Genomic DNA, 23,194 nt, shown 5'->3' on the forward strand with positions numbered 1-23,194 from the left:
AGTTTTTCTTGCACTGATGAGCCCAGAATGGACTCAGCACTCCAAAAGCGGCCTCACCAGGGCCGAAAACAGGGGTAAGACCACGTGCTGGCCACACGCTTCCCGATGCACCCCAGGCTACCACTGGCCCTCCTGACCGCACGGACATACTGCCGGCTCCTGCCCAGCTATTGCCCACCAAGGCTCCCACGTCCCCCGGATCCGCCCGGCCGCGGTGGGAAGAGGCCGCAGGGGGCGGGTCGCAGCGGCAGGACAGGCGCCGCCTCCCCGCCCGCCCGGCACTGCGGGCCCGAGTGCGAGGAGGAGCGGCGGCGGCGCGGTGCTCCTGGCGGGCGGGCGGAGGTGAGCGGCGCCGGGGCCGGGCCGGGCCCCATCCCTGCCGGGCGCTCCCGGGCGCAGCCGCTGCCCGCGGGGCTCTCCCTGCTGCCCATCGCGGCGGCTGCGCCGCGGCCGCCCCGGTCTCCGGGCGGGCTCTGGCGGCGCCGGCGCCCCACGGAGCGGTGCGGCCCGGCCTCGGGCAGCCGCGGGGGCGCTCCGGTACCTGGCGGGGCCGGCGAGCCCCCGCCCCGCGGCGGGCGGGCCGGGCGGCGCTGCCGCTCCTGTCACGGGCGGTGTTGTCGTTGCAGCTGGAGATGCTGGCCCGGACCGGGGCCCCGCCGAGCCGCTCCGGGCTGGATCTCCGCTCCGCGCTGCCGCCCAGGGGGCAGCGGCCCGCGCCCGGCCTCCCGCCAGCCCCGCGCCCCGTAAGTGCCCGCCCGAGCGGCGCTCACGCACACACGGCCCGGCTTGCCTCGGTGCGGTTCTCTCCTCCCCTAGTTACTTTTCCAGAAGCAGTTTTTCACGTGTGTCACCATCTGGCTGACATTGCTCTGTGATGTTCTGTTAGCTAATTTAAGAGTACATGTCAAATCTATGTCGCTTTTATTATTTTTTATAACTATGGAATGAGTTAGTTCGTAAAAGAAGGTTGGTTTTGTTGAAATTTCTTCCTGAACAACCCACCTCAGCTGCTTATTATCATCTGCTTCCCATTTATTTACTAATGGATTGCACAATAAGTTGATGGAAAATCTGTCCAGGGGCTGAAGTTAGGCTAACAAGTCTTTGTTTTCTTTAGTCGTCCTCCCTTCTTTAAGCAATATGTGCTCGTCTGCCTGTCTTGTCATCTCTTTAGTTCTGAAGATGTGACTTTGGTCAGCATTTTAAGCCCCAAGGGCTGATTTCATAGTTGTCTGCTGACTTGAAAATCTTTATCTTATCTTCATCCTTTACTCTTAACTTACCTTTTCCACTTTGACCTCACCATCTCCCTGTAGAAGGAATTTCTTTAAATACCTACTCACAGTTAACTTTTCTGCTGAGGGCTGAAATAAAGACGTTTAAATAGTATGAGTTATAACTTGTTCCATTTCCTCTGAAGTTATAAACCTTGCCTTCTGTCTTTTGTCTTTTTATTGTATTTATGGAACTTTTACTTGTTGCCATTTATCTTCTTCACTAGTTACAAACTCACTTCTGTACCATCCTTGTTCTGATTTTATCCCAACATGATGGCACTGTTTCTTTGTCTTTTTATAGTGCTTCTTAGTCATGCACACAACATTTTATTTTTTTAATCTTGTGTGATTTTTCAGGTCAGGAAAGCTCTCTGTTGCAGTTATACACTCTTGCCTCTGAATTGCAGTTGTGCATTCAATATAATTCCTGTCAGTAACTGCTAGCACTCTGCTTTTGTACATCTCTTAGATTACTTGTCTAAAAGTCATGTCAGCCTGTTCCCTGAGGGTTTTTTATGAAGTCTGTTAGTTTGATGCTGTTACTCTCACTGTATTTTCCTTAGAACAGGCAGTGAGAAACTTTGGCCAGCAGGCCAAATTCAGCTTACCAGAGCAATTCATCATCCAAGTCCTGTGTGCCCACTCTCCCCAGGATCCTTTGGAGTAAAACTGAAAGTAGGCTGCAGCATGCTTAAATGGTACTGGTAGCCCATTTCCTTATGGTGCTTCCCTTTCAGTCTCAAAGTTTTGCATCACATTCTGGTTACATGGTAAGAACTGAAGTGGGCTGCTGTAATCACATGGTGAAAGCATACATGTTCTGTCATATCCAGTTACATCTCTTATCTCATTAGATATTCTCATGTTCCTGGGTGCAAACCCATCCTGATACAGGAAATACTGGTAGTTTGGTCATGTGTTAAATATGTTTCAGGTCACATGGAAAAAGTCAATGCTTTTTTGAGTGCATGCATAAAAATCTTTGTGCTCTGCCTCTGCCAGAAGGATTACTGTTAGAATCTTTTCTTTGAACACTAGCTTTGTTGTCACTTTCACATATTGCTTTCTGTCTTTAACTTCTGAGTCCAGTTTTGGTGAGTTTGTACCTTCTAGTCAAAGCTGAAATGAAAAGTGCCCATTCTTCTAGTAGCTTCCTCTAATTTCTGAAACACAAACCTGCTTTTAATTGTGGGAGGTTGTTCACCACACATTACTAGCCAATGGCTGGTTAATATCCCCCACTGATTATTAATTACCATCATATCAGCTCTTGGATGGTAGCTCAGGAAAAGGTTCTGTGTGGTCTGTTGTTGATTGCTCCCAAGACAGCAACCTTGAGGTTTCTTTTTGCTCCTTCTTAGCCTGCCTCTCCTTATTGCTTCCTTAATATTCAGACTTTATTCCTGTTCTACAATTATATTGGCTTTGCCTGGCAAGACATGGTAGCAGGATGGGGAGGAGTGCTGTAGGGGTGGTTTCTGTGAGAAGCTGCAGGAATCCTCCCGTGTCTAATGGGGCCAGTGTCAGCTGGGTCTGGGGTGGACCGTGGCTCACCAGGGCCCAGCCCATCAGCACTGGCTGTTACCTCCCAGGTAACATAGGTAAGAAGGGGGAAAAAAGTAATTGCAGTGCAGAACAGAGGATGAGACCACGTGAGAGAAACAACTCATGTAGACACCAAGGCCAGTGAAGAAGAAGAAGGAGGTGGCCTGAGCACTGGATCAGACATTCCCCTGCTGCCTGTGGTGCAGGCCATGGTGAGACAGCTGTCCCTCTGCTGCCCATGAGGTTCCTGGTAGAGCAGATATCCACCTGCAGCCCATGGAGGAGCCCCACACCAGTGTAGGTGGATGCCTGAGAGGAGGCTGTGACCCCATGGGAAGGGGTGGAGCAGGCTCCTGGCATGGACCTGTGGAGAGAGGAGCCCACGTTGGAGCAGGTTTCCTGGCAGGGCTTGTGACCCCATGGGGACCCACACTGCAGCAGCCTGTTCCTGAAGGATTGCACTCTGTGGAAGGGACCCTCACTGGAGGAGTTGGTGAGGAATTGTATCCTGTGAGAAGGACTCACACTGGAGAAGTATGTAGAGGACTCTGCTATGGGAGGAGCCTCATGCTGGTGCAGAAGAAGGTTCTCTCTCCCTGAGGAGGAAGCAGCAGCAGGAGAAGCAGCATGTGATGAACTGACCGTAGAGTCCATCCCCTGTGTCCCTGTGCTGCAGAGGGGGAGCAGGCAGAGAATTGTGAATAAAGTCAAGCCCAGGAAGAAGCTTACTGGGGTGAGGGGAGGTGTTTCTTTAGGATTTGTTTTACTTCCCATTATCCTGCTCTGATTTTGATTGGTAATAAAGTCAGTTACTCTCCCCAAGTAGAGTCTGGTTTGCCTCAGGTGGTAATTGGTGAGTGAACTCTCCCTGTCCTTATCTCAACTCGTGAGCCTTTTGTGGTATTTTCCCTCCTCAGCCCAGCTGAGGAGAGGAGTGATAGAGCAGCACCTTTTTGGACACCTGGCCTGCAGCCAGGGTCAACCCCTGTCAGGGATGCAGAACCACCTAGGTTGTAACTGTGGTTTCATGTGCAGACTTCCCTCCTGAGCATTGTTTTGTTGGTTTTTAATGTCTTTCTTAGAGCTTTAATGCAGTTCTGTGACCAAGGATATAGCAGTATTTATTTTATTTTCCTGTGAGCGTTAGCTTTTGTTCTTCTTCAAAAGAAGAAGAATTAGAGTCTAATTCTTCTTCTAGAGTCTACACTGAATTAGAGTCCTAAAATTATCTTCCCTTTTATTATTGGGTGAAATCTGTCTCTTCCTCTGCCATTAGCTTTCTCTGGAAGGCTGTCCCATGTGTTTGTCTCCAGGATTTATTTTACTTGCCTGGATAGAAAATTGTGTTAAGCATATTTGTGACTCATGGCCTTGAATCCTTTACCCTTCCATCCACAGTTAATCCTTATACACCCATGGCCAGACCAAGCAGTCTGACCTAGAAATGTCATTAGTAATCTCACAACTAGGTCTTGATAAATTTCTTTGTTGTTTCTGCCATTGGATCCACATGAGCATACCATTTTCCAGGCTGACAGGTGAGTGTGTCAGATGAATGTTTGTCATGATGTTCTGACATTTGCATCTTTGAGACTTGCATCTCCTCCTTCATGGCCAGGAGAGGATATCACAATAATAACCTGCATAAACTTTTAATGGAATTAGCTTCCATATACTCACTGATCTCATGCTGATCACAGGCCAGTGCTCTCTGCATTCTACTATTTTCCAATTTTCTTTACACGTTTCTACTCATTAATCTATTCACCATTAGTTTCAGGAGTACAAAGTTACATTGTGGGCCAGTATTCCAGGGCAGTGGAAGGTAAGAAATAGAAGATGAAAAAACTGTTGTACACTTAAGTAACTATTATTGAAGTGCTGTAGTACTTCATGTTACTTATTACTTCTTCTGTTGTCAAGACAAAATTGATTAGCACATACTTGATTAAGGAAAAAATATAATATGAAACTTAGAACCAAAGATTTTGCTTCCAGAGGCATTAATGGATTTTGAGATCTCATAAAATTGTATGATGCTGATTTTTCCTTTTTTTTTTTCTTTTTTCTTCTCTTTCCCTTTTTTTTTTCCCCTACAGAAATCATTGTAAGTTTGGTGTCTTGGAAGCATGGAAACAATCTCTATGATGGGGAGTCCCAAGAACCTCAATGAAACTTTTCTACCAAATGCTGCCAATGGCATCAAGGATGCCAGTAAGGTCACGATAGGCATCATTGGAAGTGGAGACTTTGCCAAGTCCTTGACAATCAGACTCATCAGATGTGGGTACCACGTGGTCGTAGGGAGCAGAAGCCCTAAACATGCTGCTGACTTCTTTCCCCATGTGGTTGATGTCACTCACCATGAAGATGCAGTGGCTAAAACAAACATCATTTTTGTAGCCATACACAGAGAACACTACACCTCTTTGTGGGATCTCAAACATTTACTTGTTGGTAAAATTCTGATTGATGTCAGCAATAATACAAGAGTAGACCAATATCCAGACTCCAATGCAGAGTATTTGGCATCACTTTTTCCTGATTCCCTAATTGTCAAAGGATTCAATGTCATTTCAGCGTGGTCACTACAGTTAGGACCAAAAGATGCCAGCAGACAGGTAAATGTTTTTATTTGTATTAATTTATTTGTGAGATGAAAATGACAGGAACTGAATGTAACAGCCAGAACTCACGAAATTTACATTCCCTGACTTAACATGCCTAAAATGTTGGACCTTCAGCTTACATTTTAGTAGACAATATAATCTTTAGAGTTTAGTGCATCCCACTGTAAGACAAATAAAGTAAGTGGTCCAGTTTTTTCCCTGTGTTGCCTGTTTGTCTTTAAAGACTGCGGAGGAAATGTGAATACCAGCTTAGAATAAACAACTGACCTTTGGGTGACTACAGACAGAGTAGAAAAGTTGAGTCTTCATGTTTTTCCATAGGAAATACGTTCATGTGTTTCCTTATGCTTTACACAAGGATAGAGACAGTCTTTTCCACTGAATTTTAGTGGCAACATTGGGGTGAACTGTTGAAAGAGATGCACAGAAATCTCAGGTCCCAGTCCAAGAGGTCGAGAATCAGCTGTTCTAAAACTACTTGCAGTCAATGTAGCAGCAAAGTGATTGAAAGAAATTATCTAGCTTTTAGAGTGCCCCAGAATCATAAATATGGGAACAGAAGGAGGCACATATGTTTCTAAGCGATAATTCATTTGATCCAGGGCTGCTTGGGAACGTCGTGTTCAAAGTCCTTCCCAGTATGTTCTGAAATCCATCCTGCGTGTAGGAAATGCACCTTTATGGTTTTCATGTTTTGCTGAAGGGATGTAAAGGATTTAAGCCTGTGCAAGCATCCAGTCCTTCACAGCTTTATGAAATCTGAGAAATACATAAGAAATACCTGATGTAACATGACGGCTGGAGACTAAATTCAGTTCTGGCACTTCAGGTAGATTTAAATGGAATGCAATTGATACGGAATTAGCATAATCTAAAAAATAACTTCACTATACTTCTTTTATCCCCGTTCAGAATAGCACAATACTAATTAACTTCAGTCAAAACAGATCATATTTGCTTCAATGCAGATGGTCAGCAAATAGTGTTGGGCAAACTATAGCCCATTGCACATTTTAATGGAACCTTCAAGTGCTCTGTAGCAGCACATGTCTTTGTCTGTGTAAAAAACTGCTCTTTAGAAAAAGTTCTTGTTTGGCTGCTGTTTTTTGTCTTTTCTGTTAAATACTCATATCTGAAATCTGTGGAAATCTGGGTTGTGAAATAAGGCTAAAATTGTTACCCACAGAGAGGTAACACAGATCGCTGCTTCTCAGTCTGTGGATGCTAAAGTTGTTTAAGGGTCATTGTTCAAGATTCCTGTATTTTTGAGTGATTTTGGATTTTCTTAAATGCTTTTGGCTGTAGCTTCAAGTTAGTGCAGTCCTGCAGGCATTTCGGTATGACAGGTTTCAGTGTACAGATTACCAAGACATTCCCCATTATTAAATCCAAGAAAAAGCCAATTTTGTTTTGATTGCTTTGTTCCTAAGTCAAAGTTCATGTTTGCACTTTGGCTACATTTTTATGTGATTTTATTGTCATGTTGGCAATATAAGCTGGAATAAAGTGTACAGTTTTAGCAGTTGTGATGTAGTTTTGATTTTGAAGTGCTTAAGGTTTTTGGTGGATTTTGCTGCTTTTTTATTTACCTTTGTGTCTTTTTCTCTGACTACAGACAATTCCCTTGACTCTCCCAACAGGTCTATATATGCAGTAACCATGTTCAGGCTCGCCATCAAGTTATTGAGCTTGCCCGTCAGCTGGGTTTCATTCCTCTTGATTTGGGGGCACTGTCATCTGCAAGGGAGATTGAAAACCTGCCTCTGCGCCTGTTCACCCTGTGGAAGGGGCCTGTACTCATTGCCATTAGCCTGGCAACGTTTTTCTTCATCTATTCCTTTGTCAGAGATGTCATCCATCCCTACACGAGAAATCAGCAGAGTGACTTTTACAAGATTCCCATTGAGATTGTCAACAAGACCCTGCCAATTGTTGCTATCACTTTGCTTTCTCTAGTGTATTTATCAGGACTCATTGCAGCTGCTTATCAGCTTTACTATGGCACGAAGTACCGGCGCTTCCCCCCTTGGCTGGACAGCTGGCTCCAGTGTCGGAAGCAGCTTGGGCTGCTCAGCTTTTTCTTTGCCTCAGTGCACGTGGTGTACAGCCTCTGCTTGCCTATGAGGAGATCAGAGAGGTACTTGTTCCTCAACATGGCATACCAACAGGTAAGGGAGTCTTTAGTTCAATAAGCCAAAAATGCCTTGGCTGGCTGCATATGGCTCCTGAATGCAATAATTGGGTTTTTCTTAATCTGTTCTACTGCTTTTGGCACAGAAGTTATGGGTTATTTTAGGCATAGGTACTGCCAGATAAGGAGAGTAAAAGAAATATCTGCACATTTTGCTCACCTTGTGTGTCAAGCTGCAGTCAAGTTTATGTGGTAGGGAGAATCAAGGACATGTCCTACTGAAATCAAGGACATGTCTCACTGAAATTCCTGATAGCAATATACACAAAAAGAATGCAGGATAGACAAGATAAGAACAACAGCAAAAAGATTCTGAGGTATGTTTCTTTCTGTGTATACTTAACACATGGGGGAAGTGTGTATATCATAAGTGCATTTACAAATATGAAAAGTATAAGGGCAGATACTGTAATGATGCTTACAGATACTTCTGTGTTCCAAAAAGGAAAAAAAGAAGGTGCTGGTATTTTGTAACATTTTGGACCAATGTTAAAAATACTTTATGCTTTTAAAATTCTGTGGACATCATCTATTGCAGACAATAGAAATTGACTCACAATTTCCAAGAACAATTGATCTTGCATAACCCTGAAACATTCTCCAACAAATCTGTCATCTCTAGAAGAAGATCTGATGTTGCTGTCAGTGAGACAGCTTATTGTAACCTTTAAAGAGGGAGAAAAGCAGTATTGCCCAAAAAACAGCAATGCCATTCACCACATTAAATCTGTAGGAAAGAGAGAAATGATAGAACAGAAAACCAAATAAGGAAATAAAATCAAATGTAACAAATTAACAGGGAGTGTCACAAACTCTAAAAGAGCTAGCATCAAAAACTGAACTTAGGGGAAGGGCAAAACTGTAATAGGCAGCAAGAAACTGTAGTTCACACTTAAAATTAGTAATACTAAAGGATTCACTGGTACTTTTACTAATAAATCATCTTAGTTTTAATGATACTGTAAAACTTTCACTTGCTAATATTTCTGGTGCACCTTTTTCAAGACATGTCATTTTGCAATAGTTAACCTGGAAGTGGAAAAAATAATTGAATATCTAAGTTTCTTAGTTGTTAAGGTCCTGAATTGTTTCTTTTTTTCTGGTAAAACTCTCCAGCAAGAACCGTCTTGGAAAAATCTGATGGCAGTAGTGAAAGAGAGAAGCAAGCCTGGACTCAGCATAGAAAAGCTGAAGGAAATTATGCTAAATTATTTCTAAATGTAATTTAAAAAAATCTAATGTCTAATTTCTAAACTAAAAAGAAATTGCAGGTTTATCCAACTTATGTTACAGAATTTAAGTTTGCAGAGTCTGAAGAACACAGCTCCTGTTCTACAGTGCATAAGAATGTGCAGAATTACCTGATTTTATAACAGTATTGTTGTAAATGGTATATAATGTTACATGTTCTTTTAGCATCTCATCTAAAATTTCCATGTTTAGCATATTTTTAATCTAGCAAAAGGCAATACCAGCAGTAAGGAAATAGTTGTTTTTCTCCAAGGCATGAGGAAACCTCTGAAATATTTGACCACATTTTATAGTTGTCCTGTGACTGTGAACTTTAAGTCAACAAAATTACTTCTGTTGGTATTTTTAATATTCTTTAGAATAAAGTTCATCCTTTCTGCTCTTTCATCAGGTTCATGCAAATGTTGAAAATTCTTGGAATGAGGAAGAAGTGTGGCGAATTGAAATGTATATCTCCTTTGGAATAATGAGTCTTGGATTACTTTCCTTGCTGGCAGTAACTTCCATCCCTTCAGTAAACAGTGCCTTAAACTGGAGGGAGTTCAGTTTTATTCAGGTATTACTTTTTTAATAAGGGGGTTTTGGTGTTAACAAGAATTCCTTCATCACAGTCATGATCAACATCATAAACGAAAGCTCCTTGCAATGTGACAAGAGCCTTTTTTCCTCCGTCTCTGGTAATTCAGTAAAAACAATTACTTAGCAAATATGTTACCAAGAAGGCACATTAAGCATTTCATGAGTGTAGAACAGGACTTTTTATTTTAGACTTCTTGATCTTAAACAACCAGCATAGCTTAGACCAAATGATCACCAATCTATTAATTTTCTGTTCTTAGAACTTCTTGCTAAATTCAAATTAGATAAATTTGGACAAACCTGCTAAATGCAGTGATACTCATGAGATACTTGTATAGGTAGATGCACACAGATATTAAAATTGAAGACTTAGTTTGCCGTGCAAGATTTTTATTGCACAATCCTTTGACAGCCATGGTGCCATTGCTTAAGTTTTACTTCTCATCCACTGTGGGACTTGGCACAGCTCTCAACTGCATTATTCCCATTAACTGAAAATACCCACTAGTAAAATATGGAGCATTGCTTATTAAAATCAGAGACTTTTCAAGGTCCTGGCACACCATCTGTGCCTTCCTTCCTCAGGTAAATACCTAGAACATGCAAATCTAACCAGCATAAAATACTGAGAAACACAGGCTTTAATGAACAGCTCAGTGCTTGCTCCTACACATAACTGCCGGTAGTTTTAGGAAGCAGTCAGGTATAAGAAATGTTATTAGGATTCAGTTGGGTGAAAATTCCTAAGTGTGCACAGCTTTTGGGTTTGTTATGTTTTGTTTTCTGACTTTGGCTTTAGTACTGTAGTCTTAGCTCAGTCTTTTCTGATTAACATTTTTTTCAGCTTAACCTAATAATATTGCTCAATTCTGAGTCCTGTTCATTTCAGAATGTGGGCATTGACTTTAAAGGTCAGGGCTTGGGTTGCACTTCATAATTTACAGATATTTTGAAGAGAATGGTGGGGAACACTTCAAAGGCTGTAGTTGTTCGGTGTATGTCTGTGATGACTTTTCTTTTCCTTCTAATTTCCATTACTGGAAAACTGCAGGTAGACCTACAAAAAGTTTGCTGAAAAGTTTTTCACAGTGGAGTTACCCTCATAGAATTGTTTATTCACAGTCATGGCTTTAAACCTTCAGAGAGACTAAATATTCAAGTGTATTGTTACAGTATCTCTGCCATTTGGAGTTCTCTGTGTGGGGACAATACTACTGCTGTTGGGTGATATAAAACATTAGTGCAAAAGGGAAAAATATGTATTCACTTGTGAGTGACATGATGCCTTTATCCAGTAATAACTTCCAGCCACAAAACAGCATTTTTGTCTTATTTTTCCTTACTCATATTTCGAAATTCCAGACTTGTGTGGCTGAGTCAAAACCCATACAATAACCACAATGATGGATCTAGAATTGCATATTTACTGTAGTTATTTCCATTGTAAATTAAGTCAAAAGAGTTCCAAATCTAAATAATTATGAACTTTAATGACCCATCTGTCAGTATTTTGAGGAACTTGTTTGGGAAGAAGTTGTTTGCTCAGGAAGTATGTTACAGTTCATACTGTAATATGTGCAGAAGATAACTGGTATTGGTAATGAACTAAGATCATTTGCAATTTTTAATCATAAAAGTATTGAACTACTGAAAAATTTCTTAAAGTTAATGAGTATTTACTTTGTCATTAATTCTCAGGATGTAAGTTATTCTCCATTTAGTTACTTGTCAAAAAAAAAATCTTCTTGATTTCTTCAATCAGAAAACAGTGATTGCTTACTAGAGTAAAAGGAGTCTGTATTTCTGTATAAGTTTCACTGTCCCCACTATGCAAGGAGAACAGATAAAGCATAATACTTACTCTCTTTTATGTTTTTCTTCTACTGAAGTTCAGTTCAGTGAAGGAAAATTAAACTTAAATTTCTCCATCTTTTCTATGGAGATATGAGGGAGATAAACAGCAGAACTACTAACCTATCATCCCATTGCTGCTTTTCCTTTCAGTTGGGGAAAGCAGTATGTCTCTAGCTTTAGTCCTGAATCTCAGATTATTTGCCACAACAGCTGCTGGACGTATTTCACATCTGGCAGATGAAGAATCAGTTGGTCAGCACACTCAGACTGTGTCCCAGCTCAGCACTTCCCACTGAGAACAGCACATTCTTTCTTGCTCATCTTAGAAAATGTAGTTTCATCAAAATAAGGTGTGGCCTCTTCTAAATAGCTTTACCACAAGAACATAGTCTTGAATCCTACTAGGAAAATCTGATTTTATTAAAATATACAGTATAGACTAGCCTTGTTCCAGTAGAACAAGCCCTAAGCAGCATCTCCCCAACCTACAGCAGTTCAAAGAGTCTTCAAACACAATCTTCCTAATACTCTAAAGAATCACCAGTTGTCAGTAGTTCTGCACAGAATTGCTGTCTTTGATATCCCAAATTCTTTTGGAGATGCCTCCGTCTTATCTAGCCTGGTTTCAAACACAGGTGTCAGCAGCTCCAAAAATCCCAGCCTGCTTTATCAGAGGAAAAGGACTTTGAGAGGACAAGTAGTGCAGGCTTCACTCATAGTATGCATATGAACAAAGTGAGACATGAGAAGGCTTAATAGCAAAAGGAAATTACTGTGTCAGTCCTAGAAAGAGCTAAGAGACCAGCAGAAAAGAGGAATTGCTACAGTACAGAGTTGACCCCTGTACAAAACAAAGGTTTGATTACTTCATCATGATTTGGAGAGAAACACTCATAACATCCAGATAGAGGAGCCACAGAATGAGACAGTGATGAAGTTTTCTCAGTAGGAGATCCTGGATGACTGAAACTTAGTGTGAAACTTTGCAGTCACGTTAACATAACCCAGAGCTGAAGTTAACTGAGAAAAGCAGCAGGGAAGAAAGCTGGGGCTGATAAACTAATGCATCAATTTTCTTAAATGCCACTTCAGTATTCTTCTTTTTCTCATCTAAATACGTTGGATAAGGAGCAAAGCAAGGCATGGCCAAGAAATACAAAAGAATTTGTATTTTGTCAGAGCAGGCAGAATAAACAGCTTAAACCAACACACTGTAAACAGAAAAAAAAGACATTTATTGAAACCAGTCCTTGACTGTTCACATAAAATACAAGGAAATGGAGAATGTTGTCTGTAAGCTATCCTGCACTGGATCCTTCAGTCCAGTGAGGAAAGTTAAACTGTAAATATATAATGTAAACATAAATGATGCTGCTTTTGTTTTCCAGTCTAAGACTTCAAGTCCAAACCCCATCATTTAAGTGGCAATGGACAGAGCAGATTGGTTTTGAAAGCTGAGCTTCATGTTTTTTAGCAGAAAACAACACAAATCTGCCATTTGAGTGGTAGGAAGCTGACTTTTTAGTAGATACTCCTTTTCTCTGCTAGCCCAATCCTAAAGTTTTTTGGAGGCAGTGTGAGTAAAATATTTCTCATGCATACACTTTGAGGAAAGGCTGCCCTGCCTTAGTTCTCCCACAATAATAGGGTACTTTTTTCCCCAGAATAAGGTAGACTAAGGCCTGAATATTTAGCAAGTTTGTGGGTAAGATTCCAGTCAGAAGTTACTACAAACAGTTTTTAAGTTTAGCAATAGCTGTTACACAGAGAATCTGAAGTATATCTTGCATAAATGTTGAATTTAGAAAATACCTTTTGTATATATAAATTGCTTGGAACTACTCGACCATTTCGAATGTGGAAATTCCTGAAGCAGAATTGCCTCACAGCACATTTTGTCTCTAAACAGGTCCATCTTGCTGGTAACATTTTAGGGGTTTTTCTCTTTCATCTTTCCTGCTCCATTAAGTTTCTGTTGGTTCCTTTCTCATACAATACCAGTTTGTCCAATTTATCAGGAGCCTTGGCTGGAAATCTCCCATATTGGCTAAAAGCTGACTTTGATCAGGAAGGAAAGAAACAAAACAGGGAGGACTTAGAGAAAAGCTAAAAGATATGGGAGTCCATAGGAAATGTGCTAATCTATTACTCAGCTTTCAGGAAACATAGTATTATGGAAGATAAGAAAACAAAGCAGCCAAAGATACTCTTCCACTTTTCCCAGCAGCCATCCTGAAGCCCAGGCAGAGGGTTGCCAGGAATTACAGCTGATTTTTCTGCTCACTGTACTGTTCAATGTGAATTTACCAGGGAAGAAACAGTATTTCTTCTTGCTGCTTTCAGAAGTCCTCTGCTCTTAAAGAAATTATCATCTGGAGCCTGGTAATGGTAATTAAGGGCCCAGCTGAAGAACATAGCTGACATTGATAGCTGACAGAAGCTATAGCAATGTCTTTGTTTTAGATGTGTAGTTGAATTGTGCAGTACACACTAGCACATGCTCTACCAACACTTCAGAGAAGCATATGGCAACTCTTCACAGGGCAAGAAAAAAAAAGAACTTAATAAAACTGCATCATATGTTTTTCTTGTCCTTTTATTGTTAGTTTAAAATATACTGGATGTACTTCTTAGTTTCCATTTTGACCATTAGATAGACATATACAGATGTCTCAAAACTATAGCTTGCAAATGGAATTAAAATAAGCACTAAAATTAAATAATTGGAAATGAATGTATATTTCCCTTCTGTTTCTATTTTCAAGAACTGTTATTTTCAAGAATTTCTCATCAGTAATCCTGATGAAGAAATGAGGGATATGATTCACTTGTGCCCTTCTGCCCGCTGCCAGTAATATAACAATTCAGGACAGTCATACCAACAAAAATCTGCAACAACATATTATAACATCAGGTTTGACTGTATTGTTTGTTGTCCAAATTTCTTACCAGAAGTTCCGTTCAGATACCACATATGCCATTTTCATATCCTCGAGTGTTTGTCTAAATGTTCTGTTTACTATGGGATATTTTGGGAACAAATTTTTTTTTAAGAAAAAGTATGCAGCATATCTAAAGATTAACAAAATGGCCCTGAAACCATTGGCAAAAAAACCCACATAAATATTGGAAAGTCAAAAAACAGGGTAGCAATCCTAAGAAATTAACAGAAATATTTTCTTTTTATACCATTATACCTGTGAATCCTTGCAAATAGTATTAGCTCAGACATTCTTCTTGCTTTAGAAGCTGCTTAATCTTGAAGTAGAAGGAATTAATTCTTTCACTACCTATTATAAACCCTTGGGCTGCATTTTTCTTTGCTTGTCTGTTTGCTGGAATTAGACCATACCTTGGTAGCCAGTTACCTTTCTTAATGCTTGTTCTCTGTTTCAATGATTTTCTACAAATGTTTTCCAGCCAAGTTAGTCTTTACGTCAGTTTTGGCCAGAAAGAGTTTTCCTTCATTTCATCACCACCAGAAGTCAAAGCATAGTAGTCTTCTTTTGTCATGGTTTGGGAAAGTTAAGTTGATGCCTTGTCAAATCTACGAAGCATTACAGCTACAGGGTCCTTAAAAAGGTGGATTCACAGAACTGCTGAGTGATCCCTGTTATCTCCGCCTTCTGTGGCAAGCTCTAGATTTTTGTGCTGAGAGGTCCTTCCTCTGCAGGCTGCTGTGGGAACCCTCTGTTTCACCTTTTATCCAGCTCTGCTGGTTTATGGTAGACTGCAGCCCTGCTTTGTGCTATTGTGGCCAAGGCCTGCAGTTCAGATATTGCCATTAAACACTCAGCAACAACTGAGGGAGAAGGCAAGGGATGGTTTATGCTCACATCAGACAAGTGACAAGTGGATGTAGGCCTTTGTGAGACAGAAGTAAGCTGTGCATCTCAAAGTGATAAAAATATGTAAGTTTAGGCCCAAATCTCTTCCAACAGAATTGCATTGTTCCACAACAAGGAATCTTGGAAGTGATCTATCCTCATAATTAAGAATTAGGAAACTTAATTTCCAATCACAGTGAATATTGTTCTAGTAACTACTCTGCAATTGTTTCTTATTGGCATACCTATCCTGAAGTTGGCTTCCATTACTTAGAATTTGGGCAGACATCATTTCAGCTTTGACTAAGGCCTGTAGATGTTAGCAGAGGTACTCTGTAAATCAGTGCTCAGTTCAGTCAGTAAATTTCAGAGTGGTAACTTAAAACCATATATTGCGAACTTAATGTAGTGAATAGGTAAGAGATCTTAACTTGATGTCTAATAGAAATGTTAAAATAATCCAAATAATGTATTAGAGCTGTCAGGTGAAGGACCAAGTGCTATTATATCTTTTTTTTTTTCCTGTTTTCTCTTTTTTTTTCAGTCTACACTTGGATACATTGCTCTGCTTATAAGTACTTTCCATGTACTGATTTATGGATGGAAGAGAGCTTTTGAAGAAGAGTATTACAGATTTTATACACCACCAAATTTTGTTCTTGCCCTTGTTCTGCCTTCCATTGTAATTGTAGGTAAGATCATCTTGCTTCTGCCATGTGTAAGTAGGAAACTGAGGAGAATTCGAAGAGGATGGGAGAAAAGCCATGTTATAGAAGAAGTAAGTGGGTCTGTTCCACATCTCTCCCCAGAAAGGATAACTGTAATGTGATGATATTTGTTAACACTGTTGTACATGTTTGGGCTTTGGGTTTTTTTGTCTATGTCAAATAAACTTGCATTTTAGGAGTTTAGTTAAGTAGGAGTCTTTGTAAAGTCTCTTGCTTGACATATAGTACAAGCTCTTAACCAAACTATGAGAAGTTTATAACTAGAAGACAACTATTTCTGATAACTACAAAAATATTTTTGTTTTAGATTACAGAGGACAGGTGATTATGAAATAAAAAAAAATCAATGTTCCTTTGCACAGTTATATCACAATAATATTTTATTAGAACCAGGCTTTACAGATATTTTTTTGCCTTAGAGTATATGTGTCAGAGTGCTGCTTATTAATATGACATTTTCTGGGCAGTGTTTCTTCTATTAAAACCACATTTCTGGGTTAATGAGTTCAGAATATAAAGTAAATTATTTAGGAAATAACTAGGATTTGAAAGAAATTAATTTGTAATGATCACAGAGTCACAGAGTAGTTTGAATTGGAAGGGACCTTAAAGATCAGTAAGTTGCAATGCCCCTGTCATGGGCCTTGACAACTTTCACTAGACCAAGTTACTCAAAGCCCCATCCAACCTGGCCTTGAACACTTCCAGGGATGGGGCATCCACAACTTCTGTGGACACCCTCTGCTAGTGCCTCACCACGCTCATAAAGAATTTCCAAAAATCTAAATCTAAACCCAATCTAAACTGACTCTCATTTAGTTTGTAGCCATTCCCCCTTGTCCTGCCCTCTCCAGCTCTCTTGTAGGCTCCCTTCAGGAACTGGAAAGCTGCATTCAAGTCACCCCTAAGCCATCCCTTCCAGGCTGCACAAAGCCAATTCTTTCTCCCCCTTTCCTCACAGGAGAGGCTCCCCTGCCCTCTGACCATCTCAGGGGCCCTGCTCGGGACTCCAGCAGGTCCCTGTCCTTCCTGTGCTGGACCCCAGGGCTGGGTGCAGAGTTCCAGGTGGGGTCTCTGTCCCCAGAGCAGAGCAGGGGCACAAAACCTCCCTGCCCTGCTGCCCAGGCTGCTCTGGGTGCAGCCCAGGGCACGTTTGGCTCTCTGGGCTGTGAGTGCCCATGGCTGGGTCATGTCCAGCCTCTCACCCAGCAGCACCCCCAGGTCCCTCTGGGCAGGGCTGCTCTCAATCCCTTCATCCCCAGCCTGGATGGGCACTGGGGGTTACCCCAGCCCAGGGGCAGCACCTTGCGCTTGGTCAAGTGTATTGCACATGTACAGTATATTTATTTGTGTGTGCTTTTACACCATTACATGATTGGAATATGCAAACCCAGTCTCAATTATGGTGTGACATCTTGTAAGCAAAGGGTATTGTACTAAATTTGTTTTTTCAAAGTATTAAGTAGGATTTTAGACCTTTGGCATCTCTTTATTTCCATACATCATATAATGAAGATTCAAAACATTGCTATACATTTATAGGAAGATACGTGTGTAAACTAGTTTTTGATTTTTTAATGACTTTGAAATATGTGGAGATATTTTAAAACAAAAAGAAAAGCTGAGAATTCAGCAACAATAAAAATCCATTTTCACTGTGAAACTTCCAATATATTGGAAGCATCACAATACTCATGTTCTGTATGTGTCTACACTAGAGTTTTAGTTATTATATATGAATTTCCCAGAATGTGTCTTAAATTCTTAGTATCTTTTTGTGCAAATCCAATCTTCTATTTTTATATAAAGGTCTAACTTTTACAAGTGTCTCTGGGATATGCCTGAAGTTTTGAGAAACCAAATTATTATTATATTTAAAAATCTCTAAACCCTGACATTTGCATTTGCTGTTGGATTCTGAATAACGTTCACAATTGCTTATTACTTCTGCTGTGTCAGTAGTAATTACTCTTCTCTAACAAAACAACCAAACTTGGCTCATACCTTCAGGCTGCTACTGCTTAATTAGCAGAACTTCTATTACAGTGAATCAGATTGTGTATTTGGTTCTAATTTTCTTGTATTAAATTATATTTTCTCTTATCTATATTTGCACTGTTTAAAATCTCAATTTTTTAGCTGAACCTTCTCTTATTATTTATTGCTTTGAAAGAATTTGTCCTATCATGTATCAGAAATATATAGAATTAAGCTTGAATTTATCCTTAAACATCACTGGTTCTGTAAATCTCATTATCTCTGCTTGTAATGAAATTAAGAGCTTCACAAAAAAGAAGATTCTAGAATCAAACTCTGCCCCCAGTTATGCCAACCTAAGCCTAAAGAATTCCTGTTGGTTGTTCTTAAATAAATTTAAAATCCAAAATATCCACAACTATTTTATTTTTATTCTAGTATCCAGATTCCCCAGACTTACACATCAACCCTGTGTATATTCTGGGTTTGTTGCAAAATGAGAGACAGTTGAACTTCCTTTCACTTTAAGCATGTTTAAGTCTAGAGATGAAAAATAAAATACTTTAATGATGTTTTTTCAGAATTAAAGTATTTTTATATGTCTTTAGACGTGTTTTGTATTGAATAAGAGGCCAGTGGATTCTTGAAAAGGGAGGTTTGTGAATACATTTTTTAAAAAATACAACTGTTATATGGGTCAACAGATATTTGATACTTTATTTTAGTTCACAAATTTTCAATTTCAAGTAGTTGGAAAGCTCAGATTTATCCTCCTTTCTAAGCCTTGGGGAGCAGTCAGTTGTAAGGAAAATAATTTTATTTCACCATTTTTTGAAAAATAAATTATAATAACAGCATTAATTGGTCATTCTAAGGTCTTTGAGAGTTGTCTCCAGTAGCTGACAAGTGGTAGATGCTTCTAAAAAGAAAGCAAGTGTCCAGTGATTTTTTTTCCTATCACAACTTCTCAACCTCTTGGAAGTCAATTATTTTGGATTTATTCGAGACAGGTGCTGCCTCTAGATTGCTGTATTTAATAGCTACCTTCTCAAAAAAATTATCAAGGATTTCAGAAATATGAAACTCTCCTATTTTTTGAACAGAAAAATAAGGAAGGGAAAAAAGCTTCAACTAATACTATCAAATGAATAAATAAATAAATAAATATTTGTATTCTTTCTTTTTTCCAAAACCAAATAAGTTTGTTTTAGGGTATTTATTTTATTGTTCCTCCTCCAATATGCAGCTATTTCAGTGAGACTGGTGGTGATATACAAGTACAACACTTTTTTACCAAACATTCTAGACTTAACTAAAAACCCTGTTGCTGCTGGAGACAGACAGGAGCCTAAACTACTACAAATGAGATTTTCACATAAAAATGAAGAACAAGTAACAATTACAACTTCTAACCTAGCTTTGTCTGTAATGGCATTCCAAAGGGTGTATATTTCTTAAAAGGCTTGTAGAGTTGAATGTCCTGGACTGTTTCCTATTTCATTAATGCAGGGTGAAACCACACAAACTTGAAGCATTGTACTTCATTCCTTTAAATAAAATTAACTTTTAAAATCTTAGAACATAATAAATCTTGGATAATTTTAATGGGATAAATACCACTCTACTTTCTACCCAGTCCTGCATGGGAAACCTAATTAAAATAACTAGAAGGGGCTGGTATAACTGAGAGTAGAATTTCATACCTCTGAACAGATTTAGGCAGAAAGTGTTGACATTGACAATCTGACTACATTTGAAAATTAAATATGCTGCTATAATTTTAGAGTAATTTTACATTTCTGTGGAATATGTAGTTAACATTCACGTTCCCTACAATTATTTAATTATTTTGATACAATAGTGATAATGTTGCAGAACTATGATATTGTACTAACTGAAAATTACTGTCAAAGGCCATAGATATTGTACTGTAATGCATCCACTGACAGTATATACAGAAATGTACTGGCCCTCTTTCCTATGCAAAAAGTTACTTCATCATTAAATTTCTTCAACAGTGATTAAACTGCTACATTATAAACTGCCAAAGATGTCTGGAGAGAATAATGATGAGTCATTCTTATTTTAAAACTGTGTGTAGAAAATTAAAAATGTGTTTTAATTTTATATGTTAGTTGAAAGGTTGAAATATTGAAGTATTAATAAGTAGACAATATTTTTAGATCAACTATATGAAGGCATTTTGTGAAATATTTGTGCTACAAAAATGACACATGGTTTCCTGTTAGGCCATGTATTTACTTCTAACTGGAATAGCATGTTGACTTGTTATTTAATATTTTGTAGTGTTCTTTAAGGACCAGTTTGTTCTAACAAGACACTGTTAAGCCTGAAGGTAAATAACACTCATGCATTTAGCAAACTTTATGTCCAGCATATGTTTAGTCCCACAAGGGATCTTTATTCATCTGACCAAACACATTGATTTCCTTAAACTCACCATAGGCTTCTCATTGGAAAAATACCTGAGGCTAATTGTTTAGTTTAGATTGCCTAAATATAAACAGCTAAATTCATTTAGACATCTTAGGTACTAAGGAGAATAAATACGTATTTTGGGGAATAGTTGCTATAAAATTATTTTTGTGTAGCTTTATATAAATTGCTTAACTGTCTAATGAAAATAAGTAATCAAATAAGCCTAATTTCTCTTAATTATTGTACAGTTTAAAAAATAGAGCTTAATATGTGATACAGAATTGTAAACGTATTATAAAATGGAGACTTCTATGTATTTAGCAACAGGTTTTTTTTTTCCATGGATATTAAGGTGTTCTTTATTAACACTGCCTAAAACAGTTCTATCATAGGTTCCATGTGTCTAATTTTATCTTAAAATTCTCTTAGCTGTTGCAACTATGTACAAGTTAATTAAGTGCACATGTTCTTGAACTATTTAGAGTTTTTGATTTAGAGATTAATTATTTTGTAATTGTTTTGCAAGTTCTTTAGCTTGTGGTAATGGTTACTGTGAATTGTTGCCACATTTAATTTTTTGTTCCAACATTGTAAATTATATGATGTGCCACGAATATTTTTATTTGTCATTAATTGCCTATAAAAGAGTGTGTCTCTATGTTTGTGTCTGTATGGTATTAGCTGCCCAACTGGCATTAAAGGAAATGGTTAATGAATATAAGGCAATGAGTTCCCCAGTGGCAATAAATTTCACAGGTATGAATACAGTTAGGAAAGAGCTTTCCTCTGAAAGTTAGATATATCAGGTGCATAAAAACTAGATAGATTGAATTTTTCAGTGTTAATATTTTCACATATGCAGTGGTAATGAATGCATATGCATAGTTCCTTGCAGACAGTGCATCTCCTAATACACAAGGTTTTGAATTCTTGGCTGTTCATCCTGTAGTATTTTCTGTCAATATAATGAATAATGTTGCTGTACTGATACTGTATCACCATGTGATACTGCTTCAATTAATTAGATTACAGCCTTTAAAATAAGTGACACATTTAACTGACTTAAACAATGATCTCTGTCATTATATATTGTTTCTCATGCCTTGTTGGCAGTGTCTTACAGTAAGCATAATATGTCTCCCATGTGTAATATTCTCTTTGTAGTTGTGTTTGTCAGACTGTTTGTGCTGTCTCTCTGAACAGGGCTATTATAAATTATTAGTAATGCTCTTATCTATTTTTCCACAGACTGTGTTTTACACAAAAATCAATAAAAAATCAATGTAAGGTATTTTGTTTTTTTTATTTTGTGCTTATGCAGAATAAATTTTAGCTTGTGTTTCTTTCTAATACATGGGTGTTCTGATCAACATTTTCTCTGAGAGATAAAATTTGGATGTGTGTTCATAAAAATATTCTAAGGGCAGTTTATTTCTTTTTCGATGTCTGGATTGCAGCTTTTTCACACAGACACACTGGATTGCTATATCCCTTATCCTACTCTAAGTTTTCTCCATGCTTCCAGATACAGTACTCTCAGCATATATTCAGTCCACTTTTCATTCAACAGAAAGTTTGGCTATGATGAGATTGCTAGGCACCAGTATGTTTGCCAAGTGTCCTGTTGTGTGTATGAAAGGGAATTACTCTTCAAATGAAACAAACAGGTGAAGCACTTTGCAGTCCTTCTTTTGGAAATACGTAACTTTTTTTCTAAGAGGCTTATGCCAGCAGAAGAGGAAAACAGTACATGAGAGGTATAATGCTGCTTACCTGTCCATCAGCAGCATAAACTGTTCTGAGTTCAGAGGAGTAAAGATGTATGGGTGAGTGGAGCTGGCAGCATTTGCATTGCTTTCACATTAGGTTACATAGCCTTCCCAGACTCCCAAATGGAATATAGGTGTTTTTAAAATTCAGAACATTTAATATTGGTTTGTGCCATGCCTAACCTAATAGTAACATTTTGGACCTTGAGGTCTTTGTTTTCTTTGCTTCTGTTTTTTTTTTAATGTCTCCATTTCTCTATATCTCAGTGCTTGTTCTACTGAATGTTGATATCATGCCAGCAGCTGGGGCCCCAAACTTACACCCTTCTCCAGGCTTACCTTGTACTGCACAAGAGTATAAGTTCTGAGTCCTGTGATTTACTGTGTTTCCTTACAGTTATAAAGATCAGTGTGAAAGTTCCCCTCAATTCCATGCCACTCCATGACCTCAGCACTGTATTTTAATAGTACAGGCAGGTAAATCCAGATGTTGGAAGCTCTGTTGACTTGATGGGTTTAAGGTTGAGTCTACTGCCAGACACTTCAAAGGTCTTTTCCTTTTATTCTGTGAATATCAAACATAGAAGGTCTGTCAGGACAGACAAAAAAAAAAATGAAAGGAGAATGAAAAGGAAGTTGAAGAGTCAACAGACTTAGAAAGAATCTTAGAAAGATTTCTGTACTTTAAAGACCTCAGTGTCATATTTGATAAAGAGTGCAGGTGGCTTTGGAAAGAATCTACATGTTGGATATAGCCAAGAAAAGGTCATCCCTTGACTAGGAGCTAAAGACCCCTATTGCAGCACATGAATAATGGTCCCTTAAAAGCTCACAACTTATTTTGTAAAACAGCAAATACTCAGTGCTAGAGGAAATAATTCATTCAGCAAAGTCAACAGGAGATTAACGGCAGATCTAGATATGTAACCTTGATCTTCTAACGTGCAACTGTGTTCTACACAGAGTGCTGTGGTTTTATGAAATTTAAGTTTTACCTCAAGAACAGAGTTTGCTGAACCGTGTCTTCACACCAAAATAGTTTGTCCTCAGTCAAAACAGAAATCCTCTTTACATCAAGTGTACGTTTTTAACATATTTATTAGCATTTGTAAGACTTAAAATTCAAT

The 23,194-nt window shown here is 38.9% G+C and overlaps 1 protein-coding gene across 2 annotated transcripts; it reads left to right on the forward strand.

Annotated features, from left to right (window-relative positions):
• Positions 1–293: 293 nt before the first annotated feature.
• STEAP2 (STEAP2 metalloreductase) lies at positions 294–21,589 on the forward strand. 2 transcript variants are annotated; one of them, XM_063150959.1, is made up of 5 exons: positions 294–342; positions 4,922–5,443; positions 7,093–7,620; positions 9,286–9,450; positions 15,699–21,589. In XM_063150959.1, the coding sequence occupies exons 2-5, from the start codon at positions 4,952–4,954 to the stop codon at positions 15,981–15,983; spliced, it is 1,470 nt and encodes a 489-aa protein (XP_063007029.1). In that variant the 5' UTR covers positions 294–342; positions 4,922–4,951; the 3' UTR covers positions 15,984–21,589. The 2 variants fall into 2 exon arrangements, with proteins under 2 accessions (XP_063007029.1, XP_063007037.1); XM_063150967.1 differs by lacking the exon at positions 294–342 and adding an exon at positions 736–794.
• Positions 21,590–23,194: the final 1,605 nt, after the last annotated feature.

This window comes from Melospiza melodia, chromosome 1 (genome assembly GCF_035770615.1).
Source record: "Melospiza melodia melodia isolate bMelMel2 chromosome 1, bMelMel2.pri, whole genome shotgun sequence".
In the NCBI taxonomy this organism is placed as follows: Eukaryota; Metazoa; Chordata; class Aves; order Passeriformes; family Passerellidae; genus Melospiza; species Melospiza melodia.

What these genes read in the sequence shown, in the direction of transcription:
- STEAP2 (XM_063150959.1), top strand. Translation starts at nt 4,952, where the DNA reads ATGGAAACAATCTCTATGATGGGGAGTCCCAAGAACCTCAATGAAACT. An exon ending in CAAAAGATGCCAGCAGACAG is followed by an intron (nt 5,444 to 7,092) that starts GTAAATGTTTTT and finishes CTCTCCCAACAG; the next exon opens with GTCTATATATGCAGTAACCA. An exon ending in TCAACATGGCATACCAACAG is followed by an intron (nt 7,621 to 9,285) that starts GTAAGGGAGTCT and finishes CTCTTTCATCAG; the next exon opens with GTTCATGCAAATGTTGAAAA.